Consider the following 16,933-nt stretch of genomic DNA (forward strand, 5'->3'; position numbering starts at 1 on the left):
CTATGCAAGTATACTATACTCCACTCTACAACACTCCACCCCACTCTATGACACTATTCTCCTCTTTATGACACTCTACTCTACTCCACTCTACAATGACTGTACTTAACTCCAGGACACTCTAAACCCCTCCACAAAACTTTATTTGCCTCCACTGTATGCCCTTCCAATCTATGCCTCAATCTATGTAACTCCACACTCTACTCTCGTCCACTCTATGATCCTCCACTATACGCCCCCCACCCCTCTGCACTATGACACTCTACCCCACTCCACTCTGGGCCACTCCACTCCACCCAACTCTACGCCACTCCACTCCACTCTGCGACACTTTACTTGATTCTACACTATGCTATTCCACTCCTGTCCACTCTATGCCATACCACTCTCCACCACTCCACTCTACAACCCTCTACTCTACTTCAGTCCATTCCAATCTACTGCACTCTATGCCACTCCACTCTACGTCACTCCACAACACTCTACAACACTCCACAACATACTTGCCCTTCCACTGCACAACACTGTGCTCCACCCTATGCCACAACAATCTACATCCTCCACTCTGTCACCCGCCACTCTATGTCCCTCCACTCTATGATGCTCCATTCTATGACCCTCCACACCACAACTCTCTAAACCACTCTACGCCACTCCACTCTGTCACTTCATTCTATGACACTCCACTTACACCACTCCACTCTACAACACTACACTACACTACACTCTATGCCACTTCATGCTACTCCACTCTGTCACTTTACTCCACTCTATGCTACACCACTCCATTACACTTAACTCTGCACCATTCCACTCTACAACAGCCCACTCCATGACACTTCATGCTAACCCACTCCACTCTACAACACTCCTCGACACCCGACAGCACTCAAGTACACTCTATGCCACTCCACTCTATGACCCTCCATTTTTTGCCACTCTGCTCTGCCACCCTCCTCTCTATGACCCTCTACGCCACTCCACTCTACAGCACTCCATTTCATGCCACTCCACGCCACTCCATTGTACTCCATTCTACTCTATGACACTATAACACACTCTACACTAGGCCACCCCACTCCCCTCTTTGTGACTCCACTCTACGACACTCTACTCCACTCTGACACTCCACTCTAAACCCCTCCACTCTAAGCCCCTCCACCCTCCTTCACTCCACTCTACTCTAGTCCACTCTGCATTACCCTACTCTATTACATGACATGCTATGACACTTTACTCCACTCTACGCTATGTCACTCCTCTCTGTCACTCCACTCTACTCCACTTTACACCACTCCACTCTATGATACTCCACTCTACGATGCTCCCATCTATCCCACTTCACTCTATGTCACTCTACACTATGACACTGTACTCTACTCCACAACACTCTATGACCTGGCACTGTATGACCCTCCACTCTATGGCCCATCCACTCTATGCCACTCCATTCTACACTCATCTGATCTACGACACTCTTCATCCCTCTACTTCCCTCTTCTCTACTCTATCCCACTCTACTCTGTGCCACTCCACTCCATGACACTCCAATCTACAACACTCCAGTGTATGACAGTCCAGTCCACTCCACTCTACACCGCTCCACTTTAATCCACTCTACTCTACAACACTTTACTCCACTCTATACTATGCTACTCCCCTCCACTCTACACCACACCCCTCTACGCCACTCCACTCTATAACTCTATACTCTGCAAAATTCCACTCTACAACACTCCATGACACTTTATGCCACTTCACTATACACCACTTCACTCTAGATCACTCCACTCTAAGACACTCCACTCTATCCCACCCCACTCTGCAACATTTCACTGCATGACACTCTACAACATTCCATGACACTCTACGCCACTCCAATTTGTGACCCTCTACTCCACTCCACTTTATGACCATCCAATCTATGACACTCTATGCCACTCCACTCTGTGCCACTCCACTCTACACCACTCAGCTCTGAACCACTCAAATACGCACCACACCACTTTACTCCATTCTACTCTATTACACTCTACAACACTTTACTCTAAGCCACTGCAATCCATGTGACTCCACTGTACACCACTCTATTCTGTGACACTCCTCTCTACAATACTCCAGTACACGACACTCTGTTACACTCTGTGACACTCAATGTCACTCCACTCTGTGAACGTCCACTCTACCACCCTCCACTCTAATCTTCTTCATTATTTGCCCCTCCACTCTATGCCCCGCCAAGCTACACTTCTCCACATGACACAACTTCACTCTACTCTACACTGCTCCACTCTATGACTGTCCACTGTACCACCCTTCACTTTTTGGCCCTCCTCTCTAAGCCCCTCCACTCTACGCCCCTCCACTCTACATCTCTCCACTCTATGCCCCTTCACTCTACACCCCTCCACGTGACTCAACTCCACTTTTCTCTGCTCCACTCTACTGTTCTGTACTTCATGACACTCTACAGCACTTTGCTCAATGGTATGCTACATCACTCCTCTCCATGCCACTCCTCTCTACGCTACCTAAATCTATATCACTCTGCTCTACGATGCTTCACTCCGCGAAACTCCATTCTATCCCACACTATCTATGCCACTCCACGATACTTATGCCATTCTACACTACAACACTCTACTCTACAACATGACACTCTGTGACCCTTCAATCTGCAACTCTCCACTATATGACCTTTCACGGTATGTTTCTCCACTCCACCACCCTCCACTCCTCTACTCTACGCCCCTCCACTCAATGCCTCTCCACTCTACAACCCTTTACTCTACTATACTTTACTGTATGCTGCTCTACTCCACCCTATGCAAGCCACTCCATGGCACTCTACTCCACTCTACTCCCTTTTACTCCATCCTTTGCCACACCACTCCATGCCACTCTACGCAACTCCTTCTACACCACTCCACTCTAAGCCACTTTATGCCACCCCACTCTTTGCCCCTCCACTGTACACCCCTGCACTGTACATCCCTCCACTCTACGCCCCTCCACTCTTCACCTCTCTACTTTATGTCCCTCCACTTTATGCCACTCCACTTTATGCCCCTACATGACCCACCACTCTAGTCAGCAACTCTCCACTCTACTCCTTGACTCTCCCTTCTATGATACTCCACTCAACTCTTCTCTACTCTGTGCCACTCCACTCTACCACACTCCAGTTGACTCTACTGTATGCCACTCCACTCCACCACACTCCACTCTACCACACTCCACTCTATAAGACTCCACTCTACGACACTTCACGACAGTCCACAACACCCCACGATCCTTCAGTCTACTCCACTACCCTCCACTCTACTCCACAACTCTCCACTCCACAACACTGAACTCTACTCTGACACTCTACTTTGCAACACTCTACTCTACTTTACGTCACTCTATGACACCTCTCTCCACTCTACACCACTCCACAATCCTACCATGCCATGCCACTCCACAGCTCTCTATGCCACTCCACAACACTCTATGCCACTCCACTCTACGTGACTCCACTCCATGCTGTCCTCCTGTACGCCATGCTCAACAGCAGCCATGCTGGTGTTCAACATGGTTAAAACATATTGGCAAAACCAATAAGTCTTGCATAGGTAAGACCTATTGGCTTTGCTGATGCTTGATTTGTACAGTTTGTGGGCTTTTTAAAGTGGAAACTTCTCAAGAGTCAATGTCTCTTTGCGAAGGCAAGAAATGAATCCCAGTCCTGCGAGGGCCTACTTTGGCTACAATGGTCCTTGTGCCATTTGGCAATCGCCTCCTGCTATGTGTCCATCCCCTATCCAGAAAGATTCCTGGCCACTGCCAGTCTGGTCCTGAACACCCCTCCCACGAGACCACCTCTAGCAGGAAATTGTCACAAGGCGACGGGTCAGTAGCTATTTTCTTCTCCTCATATAGGGGCATATTTCTACTATGTTTGCACCGAAGGTGTGTCAAACATTTTGACGCACATTCGGTGCAAACTGTGCACCATATTTAAACTTTGACGCCCGAGCGTGCGGACGTCAAAATTCCTCCGTGTGAGTAATTTTTTGGATGCGGGAAACTGCCTTGCATTAATGACATGCAAGGTAGGCGTTCCCGCCCAAAAAATGACTTTAAGGCCTGTGTGCCTTATTTATACTCCCACGTCATTTTGACACACAGGAGGGGGCGGGCCTTAAAAAACAGCGCCCAGCCTGATGTGTGCCGTTTTTTAACGCCTGGGTCAGGGAAGGCGTTAAGGGACCTGTGGGCTCACTTCCATGGTCTCTGACCATGGAAGGAGTCCAGAGGTGCTCTTCCCTGGACCCACGGACACCCCCTGCCACCCTCGCCCACCCCTGGAGGACACCCATGGATGGGGGGACCCTCCCAGGTAAGTACAGGTAAGTTGCCTAATTTGGGCCCCCCTACATGCCACTGTGCCCAATGACAATGCCCAGGGGACAGAAGTCCCCTGGGCATGACCATTGGGCAAGGGGGCATGACTCCTGTCTTTGCTAAGACAGGAATCATTTCAATGGGGGCTCTGCGTCAGAAAATGGCGCAAGTCCGGTTTGAGGCATGATTTTTGACTCAAACCTGACTTGCGCCATTTTTTGACACACAACCTCCATTTTCCCCTACGCCGGCGCTGCCTGGTTTGAGTAATTTTTTTTACTCTGACCAGTCCTCAGCGCCGGCTAACGTCATTCCTTAAATAAGGCACCCGCATGGCGCGTAGGAATGGCATTAGCCGGCGGTAAAACGTTTGACGCAAACCAGTTTAAGATATTATAACTTATGAACGAAACAAATGAAGCAAAATGTTTTTTACGCCACTCCCGCAACATATGACAGAACAAAATTGTCCAAGGTTCAGTTACATATTTGACATTTGAAAAGTGTAAGAGATGTTTGTGAGCCACTTCTTATGTGAACAGAAACAAGAGCGTGAATTCAATGCCCAAATATGAAAAACATTTTTACCTTTCGGCATTAGAGAAGCAGCAAACATAGTGGAAATACTTGTGCAAGTATCTGTTTTTTTCACTAGCCCAAACCCTTTATGACACATCCTCAGGTGCTCTCCTTATTTCAGTGTATGAAGCTTCCGATACCATAGTGCTGTGTTAGGGAGGAAGACATAAAAATAATATTTAATGAATGAAGACATCGCATTGAGAAATTGCCTGGAGCAACCCCTGTAGCTGGATCGAACGTCAACGCAAATATAGAACATGCTTCCCATTGGACTATCACAGTGACAAGAACAGTGGAGAAGAGGTCAAACTTAGGTCAACTCTAGAGATTCCAGTTCTCCTTGTCTCCTTCATGAACGTGAAGCCACACTTGTGTGGTGCTAGAAATTCCGGGTCATGGGGGACAATGGTGAACACTATTTTATGGTATTTTACGTTGCGTAACCGAGCGAATGCCAGATACATGTGCGGTGAAGAGCATCATGGTAGGTAGCTCTACAGTGTGCAATGACTGTAAGAGGTGTAATATAGAGAGTAAAAATATCCAATAGCACCTGCAGGAGAGAGTGAAAAAGAGTATTTCACACTTAAGTTTAACAGATTTTCACTGTTCCCGGACTCACGAAATCCAAAGACAGACGTGCAGTCCTGTCAGTGTCTTCCTGCTAAGAGAAAGGTCATTTTCTAGCAGCAGTGTACCCCTGGGAGCTGTGAAGTGACTATAGCGTACAATCAGTCGCGGCTCGCTTCGCTCATAAGGGGTGCGGATGGTGCGGCGCGCGGGGTCGGGAGGGTGGAAGGAGGAAAACTATAATTAAAAAAATAAAAACTTTCCTGATCCACCGTGCCACGCTGCTCCTCTTTCCCTCGTCACTGTAGGCACAGGCTCTCAGCCTGCCATGCGTCCAATCCTGAGGCTGCTCAGAGCAGCGTTAGGATTGGCTCGGGGGGGCGCCCAGCCAGGGCGCTCGCAGGCAGACTGGGATCCTGTGCATGCTCCCTCCAGCCCGGCAACACAGTGCCAGGCTGGAGAGAGCACAGTGTGCATGTGTGTTTGGCCGGCCCGAGACGGCCAGCCAAACATGCATGCACACTGAGGGGAGTGCACTGCTCATCAACCCCGTGGCCCCGCCCCTCTAACAAACAAAACAATAATAAACATGGTTTATGATAGTTTTGTGTGTTATTTTTGCAGCTTCTGCTGCTGGCGAGGGTGACACCCCTCCGACCTAACGGAGGAGCCGCCACTGCGTACAATATCTATTTAACGCCACCTACATAAAACCCTGCAGAGTTAGCTTGGCTGTACGAATTCAGCAGTTCATGAGAGGGATGTAGCTGAAAGGGCTGTGAAGGCCTCAGTAGAGTAGAGGGTTTTCCCCTGTGTGTTGGCCACATAGGTCAGCCCTCAAGAATGTTTAGCTATGGAAGGTGTGTTGTATAAATGGACTTAAACACTGTTTTCTTTTACTCTGTTCCATTGTGTGTATTCCTGTAGGGTCTTCAGGGATTGCCGGGATTGAGAGGGATCCCTGGAGAGAGGGGACACATTGGTGGCGTTGGACCGACGGTAAGAACAAAAGAAAAGTAACTTTCACTGTTAGAAAGCTTTCAGAAAAAGCCACAAATGTTTTTAGGCAGCCCTGGAGTCAACATTATTTGTTTTTTACACATTCTGTAAAATTTCTGGCCCTGATCGGAGAGTTTTAGTGCTGCCTTCTCATGTCGGTGGACTATGTCCTTCTCATTTGTGTTGCTGAATTAAATCAGAGGAGCTGGAATCATAGTAGGAGAGTATAGCTATATTGTTGTTGGTTTGGCAGTGGGTGACTGGTGTTTGTATTTTTAAGTTACGGCCTGTAGGTGGGCTCTCATCACAGCACTGGTTAGGCTCCTGCAGCTGCACTGTGCCATGGAAATTACAAGCATTGCAGCCCCACCACCAGGAAGACAACTCATGATTAAGAGGAAGAAATAGGTAGTAACTTCAAAAGACGCTAGAATCCGCATCCTGTGGAGAGTCAGAGCAGCAGCTGAGCCGAACAGAGGGTGAAGCCTGGAAGGTTTTTGGGGTGTAGTTGCGAGAAAGTGCAGAGATGTTCTTCTAAACACCTTGCCAGAGGATGATGCACTATTCTTCTGTGTTTGATTTTCTGGCAAACCATTGCCTTCGGAAGGCCAGCAGGAGATATGCTTCACCCCCAGTCCATGCCTTGCTGCTTTGTTTGGGGTACTGGGGAAAAATGCCAATATGGGGGTGATTTTTTACTTCAGAAAGACCCCTTTAAGTGGAAGGCCTCTTCCATACTTCTTTTGATCCACCATTACTTTCTTTGTTTTATTTCCTACTTTTCAGGGCCTGCCTGGTACCAGAGGAGAGAAGGGTGACAAGGTGAGTGGAATTAATGTGATCTGGTTATTTACATGGTGCACACAAGGATGGAAGAGTCCCTTTCCACATAAATGATAGGTGTTATACTGAATATGTACATTGAACTTAACAGTACTCATTTTATTGCTTGTCGAAGGATGAATGTCTAAGGGTCTGATTACGAGGCTGTCGGTCATGAGACCGCCAGCCTCGCGGTGACGGTCCGACTGCCTCACTGCAGATGGTCCGACCACCACATTACAACCTCAGCAGGCAGGACCACCGAAAGACCACAGTCATGTTCCTGACGGGTTGATGGCGGTCAGATTTGTGATCAGCCACGGCGGCGCTCAAGTCAGAGCTGCATGCTGATCACTACTCCACTTTCCGCCAGCCTTTACATGGTGGTCTCACTGTCATGGGGAGGCTGGCAGAAAGCCAGTAATGGGGGCTAAGGGAGGGCTCCTGCACTGCCCATGCCCAGGACATGGCCCCCCGTACCCAGCACCCTCAGAATTTGCAGATAGTGTGCATTACGAGGGTGCTGTTGTGCTACGGTATTGGCCTCGGCTTCCTTAGGGCCCTGTTCCCGCCAGGATGACTGGTGGGAACGTCGTAATACGATGTTTCGCCCGGTCAGCCCGGTGGGAACATTGTAATATGACTGGGGGGGGATGCCGCTGGTATGGCGGCAGAGTCCTCCCACCATGGGACCGCCAAAGTCATAACAAGGCTCCATGTCTGCCCTGGTGACTTGCAGTTTGCACAACTGAGATGCACTTGTTTGTAGATGTATTACTTTACTTCATTAGCACATTGTGTTCTTTATAAAACCCATGCTGGGGGAGTGAAGAGATCACACCAGAATGTGGGGGAGGAGGGCTTTCTCTTTGCCTCTACATTTCCCACCCCACCTCTCAACCAACCTACACTCAAACAATTTATATTTTGATTGCAGGATAAAGGGCTTGGCAGTAAAGGCTTTAATATTAGCATTCTTCTTTATTAAGGAGACTATTGACGCAAACATTTTATCTACTGAATAATAGTTTATAGCATCATATGTTGGAGTCCTGTTTTATAGAACTCATGTTCAGTCTCTTCTCCATGTGTACAAATTCTAGAAGCATTCATCTTGAAAGGAGAGGACACAACTATTAGTAGCTGAAAGCTATGTGATTGTAGTTTGAGAACCATGTTATAAGCCAGCATCATGGACATCGGATGAGACTCTTGAAGAAAGGGATTGTCATGCCAAGTAAACATGGGTCTACCAGAAAATTTCGAATATTTTGCTAGATATTAGTTCCATAAAAGGTGATTAGTACTGAATCACAGTATGGTGTGATTGCTACAGGATATTTGGCTGATCTATGTTTTGAGCAGGAATTTCTCTTTGGGTGTGCTTATTTCCCTGCAAGTATAAGTGATAAGATTATCTGTAGCACAATTATTTGATAGTCTACGTTTGTACTGGAGCACAGAGTTTTTATCTCATGCATCATATACCCTGACACAAGAATGTGCACTAGGAAGAGATACGAAGTGGCCATGTGAATCTAATGCAGCTTTTAACCTTTAAACCTGCGGTTCTCTAATCTGAGGCTTTTGTGAGTTTACCATTAGTATCTTGATAATAATTTTCCATGTTGGCCTATTCAAGGAAAGCATTAACTCTGAGTTTGAGTAGAAAGAAGCCCTCAGAATCTTCGTGACTTTAATCACTACTTGAAACATAGCAATAAATTAAATGACGTTCATCCCAGTGTTGAGTTCGACTTGAAACTTCTGTTCTCATGTTGTACTTTAGTATAATTCACCACTTTGTTATGCCTTGTGATATAGTCATATTCTTGTTGATCTAAAGAAAGACTGAGGACATCATCAATAGACCAGAAGATGTCGATACTTTAAACTATGTAGGTCTGCAGCATTATTGCCTAATCTATTGTGGTTAATTGAACATAACAAGTCTATTAGGTATAACTGAAAATCACCTATGCAAGTTAACATTTTTTAATTTAGCATGTATTTTTGACCTGTAATTAACTACATTTTTTTTTTAAACCACACTGTATTTCATAAGTTTCTAATAACATCTTCTAATAATGTTCTTCTCTCGTGACTTTGAATCTCCAGTGAAATCACATCTTTTTATTTTATGAGAGCATCAGTTATTCAATGAAAACGTATACACCATCCAAATAGGTTGCATGGAAGTGTGATATATACTATTATGTCAAATTAAGGAGTGCATGATTTTAGTGCTCTGATTGTGGGATATAAATGTATGTGTTGGTTAAAAAATAGATACACGTTTGAAGATAAAAAGTTGAAGTGTAGGGATCAAGTTTGTGTATCCTTGGGAAATTTCTATTGGAATGTTCTGTTGTATAGGTTAGGAATACCAGTTTAAGTGAAATAAATGTGTCTGGTAAGTCCTTAGATGTTCATCTGTGCCTTAAACTAGGTTGTGCTGTCGCGGGCATGTGTTTCCCATTCAGAAAAGCTCTACACTCCCAGGCTTCTAGCTTCTGAAGTCCTCATAGCACCCTTGGAATTCCTTGCTGCCTCTTGCATACTCCTGACATCCGAAGTCATACTCTGTTCTCTCTTCTCGTGCTCTGCCACTCCATGCTGCACTTTTTCAAATCCCTGCACCCCGATGTCCAGTGCAATTTTTTGATTAACTCAATACCAAGTCTTCACTTGCCCCTCTCCACGCTTCCCCAACTCATCATGGTACCCCATTGACTAGGCTGTCTTGAGTTGTTCCCTGCCTTTACATTTCCTTCTAGTGCCATTTCATGAGGTGACATCATTTTATCGCCCACTTTTTCCTGCCATCCACTGGCACCTAGGACCATATATCACCTGCCATCCCATTCCATCTGATACCATCCCTACCCACCCTTTGCCATCCCTCTCAAAGACCTGAAGTCTTTTACTTTTGCCTGTCATCACTGGATGCTCCTTATGCCATCTGATTTCCTGTACTGCCCCTGGCCCTGGCTTTCTATGTGTTCTTGGTCAGTACTCGGTAATTACAAAGATTGGTCTGGGCTGAGCCCGGCCAATTGACCGTCCAAACTGGGCTCTTGCACTGAGCCTGGAGCAGGCTGAGGAAATGCTCCTTTCTGAGGATGATGGACAGGCACAAAATATACTACAAGTTTTAACACAGTAAGGAAAAAAGGAATGAATATCCTGATGCCTCAGTTATGATTAGGATTAAAAATTGTGATGACTGGAAAGGTCAGAAGAAGTGAATGGTCCAATATAAAATTTCCTGGTCAGCAGAGGCTGGTGAAGGACATTCTGCTATATTGAGAGATCCTGCTAGGCATGCAGAGATCTCTGTGCTCTCAGTGGAGCCAGGGTAAACCTCTAAAATCAGAACGCAGTGCTATTGGTAAATCTAGGTGCTGTAATATCACATCATTTAACCAGGGGAGAAAGAATGAGTCTCTAAGGGCCAGATGTAGCAAAGGGTTTTACCCATTCTGTGTCTATGGGAAAATGTGTTTGTACATATGGCCCCAAGTATCATTCTGAAAGGCAGGTTGTGGTCTTGCTGTATGGAGCATTTCAAAACAGAGTAATGCCCAGGTTCATTTAGTGCGGTGCCTTTCCTGATACGGAAACGAATGCTTGCACAAGATTTAAGAATTTGAAGACCAATTAAGTAACATAATTTTATGTATTTGATGTGTGTAGGGGTGGGCGCAACTTGTGAATTCCGTGTGATTACTCATAATGCAGAAATAGCACTAAATGCAACTAAACACAAATAGCAAGCGCGAACAGTCACTGGCGCTCTCTAAGTGTGCTCTTGGGGTAGGATTTTCCCCTCAACTTAGTCCCGGCATTCAATGCTACCTTCTTAGCTCAAAATACCCCCTAGTGTCCAAAATGGGTGAAAGAATGCATTTTATGCTAAGAAATAACGCTAAATGTGATCTTGGGGTAGGATTTTCCCCCAACTTACTCCCGGCCTTTAGTGCTAATTGTTTGGAGCAAAATATACCCTTGTGTTCAAAGTGGACATGAGGATGCATTTTGCGCCAACAAATACTGCTAAATATAGTAGAACACGAACAGGAAATATGAGTGGCCACTCACGCTCGCCAAATGTGCTCTTCAATAGGATTTTTTCGGCCCAAATCACTCATAATTAAATGAGCAGGAGTAATCACGTAGTTATGGGTAATGCCAGGGTCAAAGAGTAACTTTTATTACCTACGTTGTTTTTTCCTATTATGAGAGGCTGATTTTGGTGGTGATTTGTTTTATTTTAGTTATGTCCCATTGAAGAGGCCTACCACCATATCACCCCTTCATCCTCTGAGTGGCGGATCTAAGCACTCATTTTGTGAGCGCCCTTTCCCTTTGTTGTGAATGCATGCAGAGGTGACGTGCATTTGCCCAGCTGCAGTGTTCAGAACCCCTGCACACCCCATGTGGACCTACCACTCAGACAAAGCAGCAGCATGGATCTATACTGTGGTACTGTAGTCATGCAGAGCCTTCTGAGAAGTATTCTGTTCTACAGAAAGAGATCTGGATGCTGGGAGAACTTGTCCTTGCGGACTCATATAGGCTTGCAGTGGTATGTAGGTGGTAAGGAGACTGCTAGGGAGAAGAGGTGAGCAATCCTACCAGTCTGATCTCGAGGAGATGGCCTCTCTGGCTAATGAGCTGGTGAATTACTTCACTTATTTAACCAGGCAAATAGCAAATTGAATTCAAAAACCTCAAACTCTGTTGATTTGCAACAAAGCAAATCAAGACAGACTTGTCTGCTGCCTCGCATTTGTGAATCAATACCTTTTAAACATGAATCAATTTATTTTTTCGTTATTAGATTTAGCTTTTTGGTAAAAACAAGATACATTTGTAAAATATGAAGATGAATTGTTTCATTAATAATTTTGTTTTATGAAAAATGTTTTTTTTTTCAAGAGCCAATTTGTTATTGTCAGAAATACGTGTCAACATCTATTTGTTTTAAATCATTTTGGGGTGAAGTTTGAGGTGTTTTAATTTCAGGATGGAGTTAATTCCCGACTGATTAGTCCTAACCAGTATTAGGTGGATTACATGAATGCAGCCCTAATTGTTAGGATGGCCGAAACAACATTTTTATAGATGGGGGTCTTTAGTTACTTTCAGGCTCATATAAGCAGCAAGTTTAGTCAAAGTCAGCTAATTATAGGCTAAATGGAAGAGGAAAGAAGATTAATTCATTAAATTACAAATGAACCAATCAAGGGTGTGGTTTTCTTGTCGATTGAGGAATTTTATAGAAGAAAGACAGGGTTTGGTCCCAAAAGTAACAAACATTGGCAAACCCAATAAATCTGGGTTTAATGTGCTAATTAGATTTGGGCATAATTCACGTAATTTGCAGTAGTGTAATTACACGAAATTAAAGCAAAATCATGCAAGATTACATAGATTCACACGAGGTGTGTAACCCAGCATTTAGTATTATTTTCTTATCACAGATTGCACCCTTACATCCAAACTGGGCCAGGCAGTGCATTTAGCGCTAAGGAAAAAGCAACAGAACACGAAAAGCAGCAGCTGTGTTTGTGTTTGTTATGTATATCTATTTCCTACCACAGCCTTTATCTGCTGGCTCTCCCGTTCATCCTCTGTCATTTCATTCCATTCCATGATGTCCCCTGCTGTCCTCTGCCATCTTCAACCGCACCCCTAGTGCACTTGCAATCACTGAGTTAATTGTTCCTATGTCCCTGCTGTACAGTTTTTGTGCCAAATTGCTCATAATTACGTGAATGGGCATAATTGGATTATTTCTGGTAATTTCACATCAAGAGTAATATGAAATTACAGAAATTACGCCAATCACTTTGGCGTAATTAAAAGACCTAGGGGCATATTTAAGGAAAGTGGCACTGCACTCAGTGCAGCACCACTTTTCTTGCACTTCTTAGCGCCCCCTAACACCACCACCATGTGTGCACAGTATTTAAAATACGGCGCACCATGGCGCAGAGTAGGGGGCAGTAGCGTAAAAATTGTTGACGCTATTGATGTACTCTTCTGGGTTAGTGCTAACATTTTGGCGCTAACCCTGAACAGTACATAGGGGCCCTTTGTAACCAATGGTGTGTCCCTTTTTAACGCCTGCTCTGAGCACTCTGAGCAGGCGTTAAAAATGCCGAAAGAAAATGGTGCAAACAAATCTTTTAGATTCCTGTGTGCCATTTTTTCGGCCCCCCATAACGGGGGAGCACCCCACTTGCATACATTATGCTTGGCGCAGGCATAATGTGGCGCAAGGTGTTACAAAGTGGAGCAATGCAATGCATGCATTGCGCGACTTTGTAAATCTTGCGTGGTGATTTTGGCCTCGTTGGGCCACATTAGGGTGAAAAAAAATGACTCTCATGTGGCACAAGGAGGCGCTAGGTCCTCTTAAATCTGGGCCCTAGTGCTAATGCAAGCAATGTTAGCTCATTGGTGTGTAACGCATGGAAAGGAGCCAGTAGAGAGGATAGAGAAAGCTATGGTTCTAAAGTAGGTCCTAATTCAGTTCAGTACAAGGACTCAGTTGGAGGTGAAAGAATACACTCGAATAGCCAGTAGCATAGGGTGAGAGACAAATACTCCACTGGGCTGAGCCAAGACATTATTAACAAAATCGCAACCCAGTGGTTGAAAGAGGCTGGTGAAACGAGGCCAATGGTTGAAAAAGGTGTATCCGACTATGTGCCTATTGCTAACCAGTAAGTATGTTTGAGAGCTGTGCTCTCCAAACCCAGATCTAAAAGTAGATCCCATTAGACCCAACCCTTTATTACGTTCTCTCCTTAGCCGTTCAGCAAAGAGCAGGAAGGGGGAGATTGATCTTTGCAGGTGCCTCTGGCATTATTTTCTCCCTGTGGGGAAAAATACCCCTTTGGACATAAAATGAGCTTAATGCACAATGTCCCAGAGAGTACATGGATTTTTTTCAGCAGAGACTGTGGGAACGGGGACCTGAATATCTGTTGGGTTTTTGCCCTTGTTCTCTTTGTTGGTATAGTTTTTATTCCCCAAAACCCAGCATTTCACATCGAGGAAAGAGTTGTAGGGAGAAAATCTTTCTGAGGCAAGAGATCGAATAGTTCAGTTTCTGGATTATATAGTCCTTGTTGGTCCCGTCTACCCAGGTTTGGCCAGAAACAATCATTTGTGTCTGTTTCTACTGTGAATGGACTGGTAACTTATTTTGCTGGTCTGAGTATGGTGGATCAGTAACCTAGTGTTTCCACAGCGGACATCAGTGCTTGCTTGTCCTCATGGACATGGGGTGGAATCACAAAAAGACCACTCCGTATTTCATCCTTATGAGGCTGATGAAATAAGTGCCATTAATTTAGGTAGGAGTACAAATCAGTTCTCTCTCAACAAGGGCAACAAAACCCCTTTGTGGGTGAACGTGTGATGAACAAATGTGTTTGTTCTGTATATCTATTTCCTACCACAGCCTTCATCTGCTGGGTCGTGACATCCCTTTCATCCTCTGCCATGCCATGATGTCCCCTGCTGTCCTCTGCCATCTTCAACCGCACCCCTAGTGCACTAAGACACTGCATTGCATGCCCAGCAAGCCCTGCTCTACCTACCCCATGCCAACCCCTAGCTCGCCAGCATTTTTCGGACGTTTGCTTAAACTATGCATTTTCATATCAATTTCAGGGAGAATCTCAGTCCGTTGCAGCAATCTATCAAATGGTCACCCAAGCATGTGAACAGCTGATTCAAGGTGAGTATCGACCGAATCTTGCACATCAGCCCTCCTGTCCCCATTACACCCGTATGGCAGGCATGTTAGGATTTAAAATATTCCAGGTGACAGTGAAGAAAGACTGAGGGGGTCAGTAGGAGTTTGGCGGACGGAAAAGGCATTCTGACAAACTCGCGCGGTCAAGTTGCCGCCAGTGCGACTGCCTTCCCACAGGCCCCATGACGGGTTCCTCGCTGGGTCAGCAGGTGGAAACGATGTTTCCGCCTTCTGGCCCAGCTGGGAACAGTCTACAAAAATGTTGCAGTGCGTAGGGTGCACCAGCACCTGTCCGCTGTTCACTGTCTGCAATGCAGACAGTGAACAGCGCGACGGGCTGGCCATAGGGGCCCCTACGTTTCCCATGCCAAGTGCACTCAGTCACCACCAGCCTTTACATGGCGGTTCTACCGCCATGTAAAAGCTGGCGGAGAGCGGGGTCGTAATCCCCAGGGTGGCGCTGCTTGCAGCACTACCCTGGAGGATTAGGACCGCCAGCACCGCCATTTCCTCCTGGGGAAGTAAACTGGCAGTGCTGGCAGTCCGACCATGGCACAACCGTAATGTCATATTTTCTTTTGAGATGTACTATAGTTATTTTAGATGTTTTTCAACAAGCGAGCCCGTCTTCTCATAAAGCTCTGAAAGGTAAGGTTGTTCATTAAAATGTGTGTTAACTGAATATCACTTCTTTCTGAGAAAATATGTAGTTTTAGCCACAGAGTTTCCCACCGGACAATACCTCCCTCCACTGCATGTGTTTTGCACAGAAGGTTGGACTGGCCTACGGGGAAGTGCGGCAACTTTCCGACAGAACTGTGCTTGTCAAAGTGAGAAGCCAGAATAGCAGAATGGTCAGGGAAGGGTGCTTCTGGCTCAAGACGTGAAATTGCATAGTTTTATTTTGTGACAAACTCATTATAATGCACTGTCATGCTGTGGGGTCTTACAGTGGTAGTTTTATGCCACAGCATCCACCGACTCATAAAGTCGCATAAGCTGCACGCAGGAGATTAGTTTGTGCTGCAAGTATCTCTTTGAGACATTTTCTGAGCAAACCAGTTTTCCACCCATGAAAATAATGAAAAATCACACAACGCAGAATTTCCGAAATTCTGCACAACGTGAAATTTGCATATTTTGTAAATGTCACCGACGAAATTAAGGGCCTTGTTTACCACAAACTGGTGCAGCTCGGCGCTGCGGCAAATTTGCCGCAGCATTGCCTCACTTCAGAAACACAGGAATGCACTGTATTCAAGACAATACGGCGCACCCCTGAGTATTCCCTAGCGCTGGCGCTAAATTTAGCTGCCTAACTACCGTGCAAGGGTGCCTGCGTTGCAGGGAATGATTGTTTATGTGCAGGAAAGGACACCTTCCTGCACATAAACAGTCATGAATGGTGTTTTGCTTTTTCTATGTGTGCTGCAGAATGCAGCACACATAGAAAAAGCAAAAACTAGGAGAGAAGTATTACTCCTCCTTGCGCCATTCTAAAGCCACCCCTAGGATGGCGTTAGTGTTTGACGCTGCCTCAGGTTTACGATTTCTCATAAATCTAGGGCAGTGTTAAAAGCAATGGGTGTTGTGGGAAATGCCCGCATCAACACCCAATACACGCCCCTCCGACACAGAAAACATCCTTGGGGGGAGGGGGATATTTACAAGGCGGCATTAAGCCAAGCCACGCAAAGTGGCTTAGCGCCACCTTGTAAATATGGAAATCGGCACAGCGCCACGGGAGCGTCGAAAAAGTAACACTCCGGTGGCGCTAGGGGCTTGTGAATATCCCCTAAA

The 16,933-nt window shown here is 45.7% G+C and overlaps 1 protein-coding gene across 1 annotated transcript in view; it reads left to right on the top strand.

Moving 5' to 3' along the window:
* The window catches only part of COL20A1 (collagen type XX alpha 1 chain), a 371,828-nt gene that overhangs the window by 338,134 nt on the left and 16,761 nt on the right, over nt 1-16,933 (top strand). Inside the window, exons 36-38 of the mRNA XM_069243200.1 lie at nt 6,466-6,537; nt 7,324-7,359; nt 15,049-15,115. Of these exons, the coding sequence (XP_069099301.1) occupies nt 6,466-6,537; nt 7,324-7,359; nt 15,049-15,115 (175 nt within the window). The remainder of the gene's footprint in view (nt 1-6,465; nt 6,538-7,323; nt 7,360-15,048; nt 15,116-16,933) is intronic.

This window comes from Pleurodeles waltl, chromosome 7, assembly GCF_031143425.1.
Source record: "Pleurodeles waltl isolate 20211129_DDA chromosome 7, aPleWal1.hap1.20221129, whole genome shotgun sequence".
Taxonomy (NCBI): Eukaryota; Metazoa; Chordata; class Amphibia; order Caudata; family Salamandridae; genus Pleurodeles; species Pleurodeles waltl.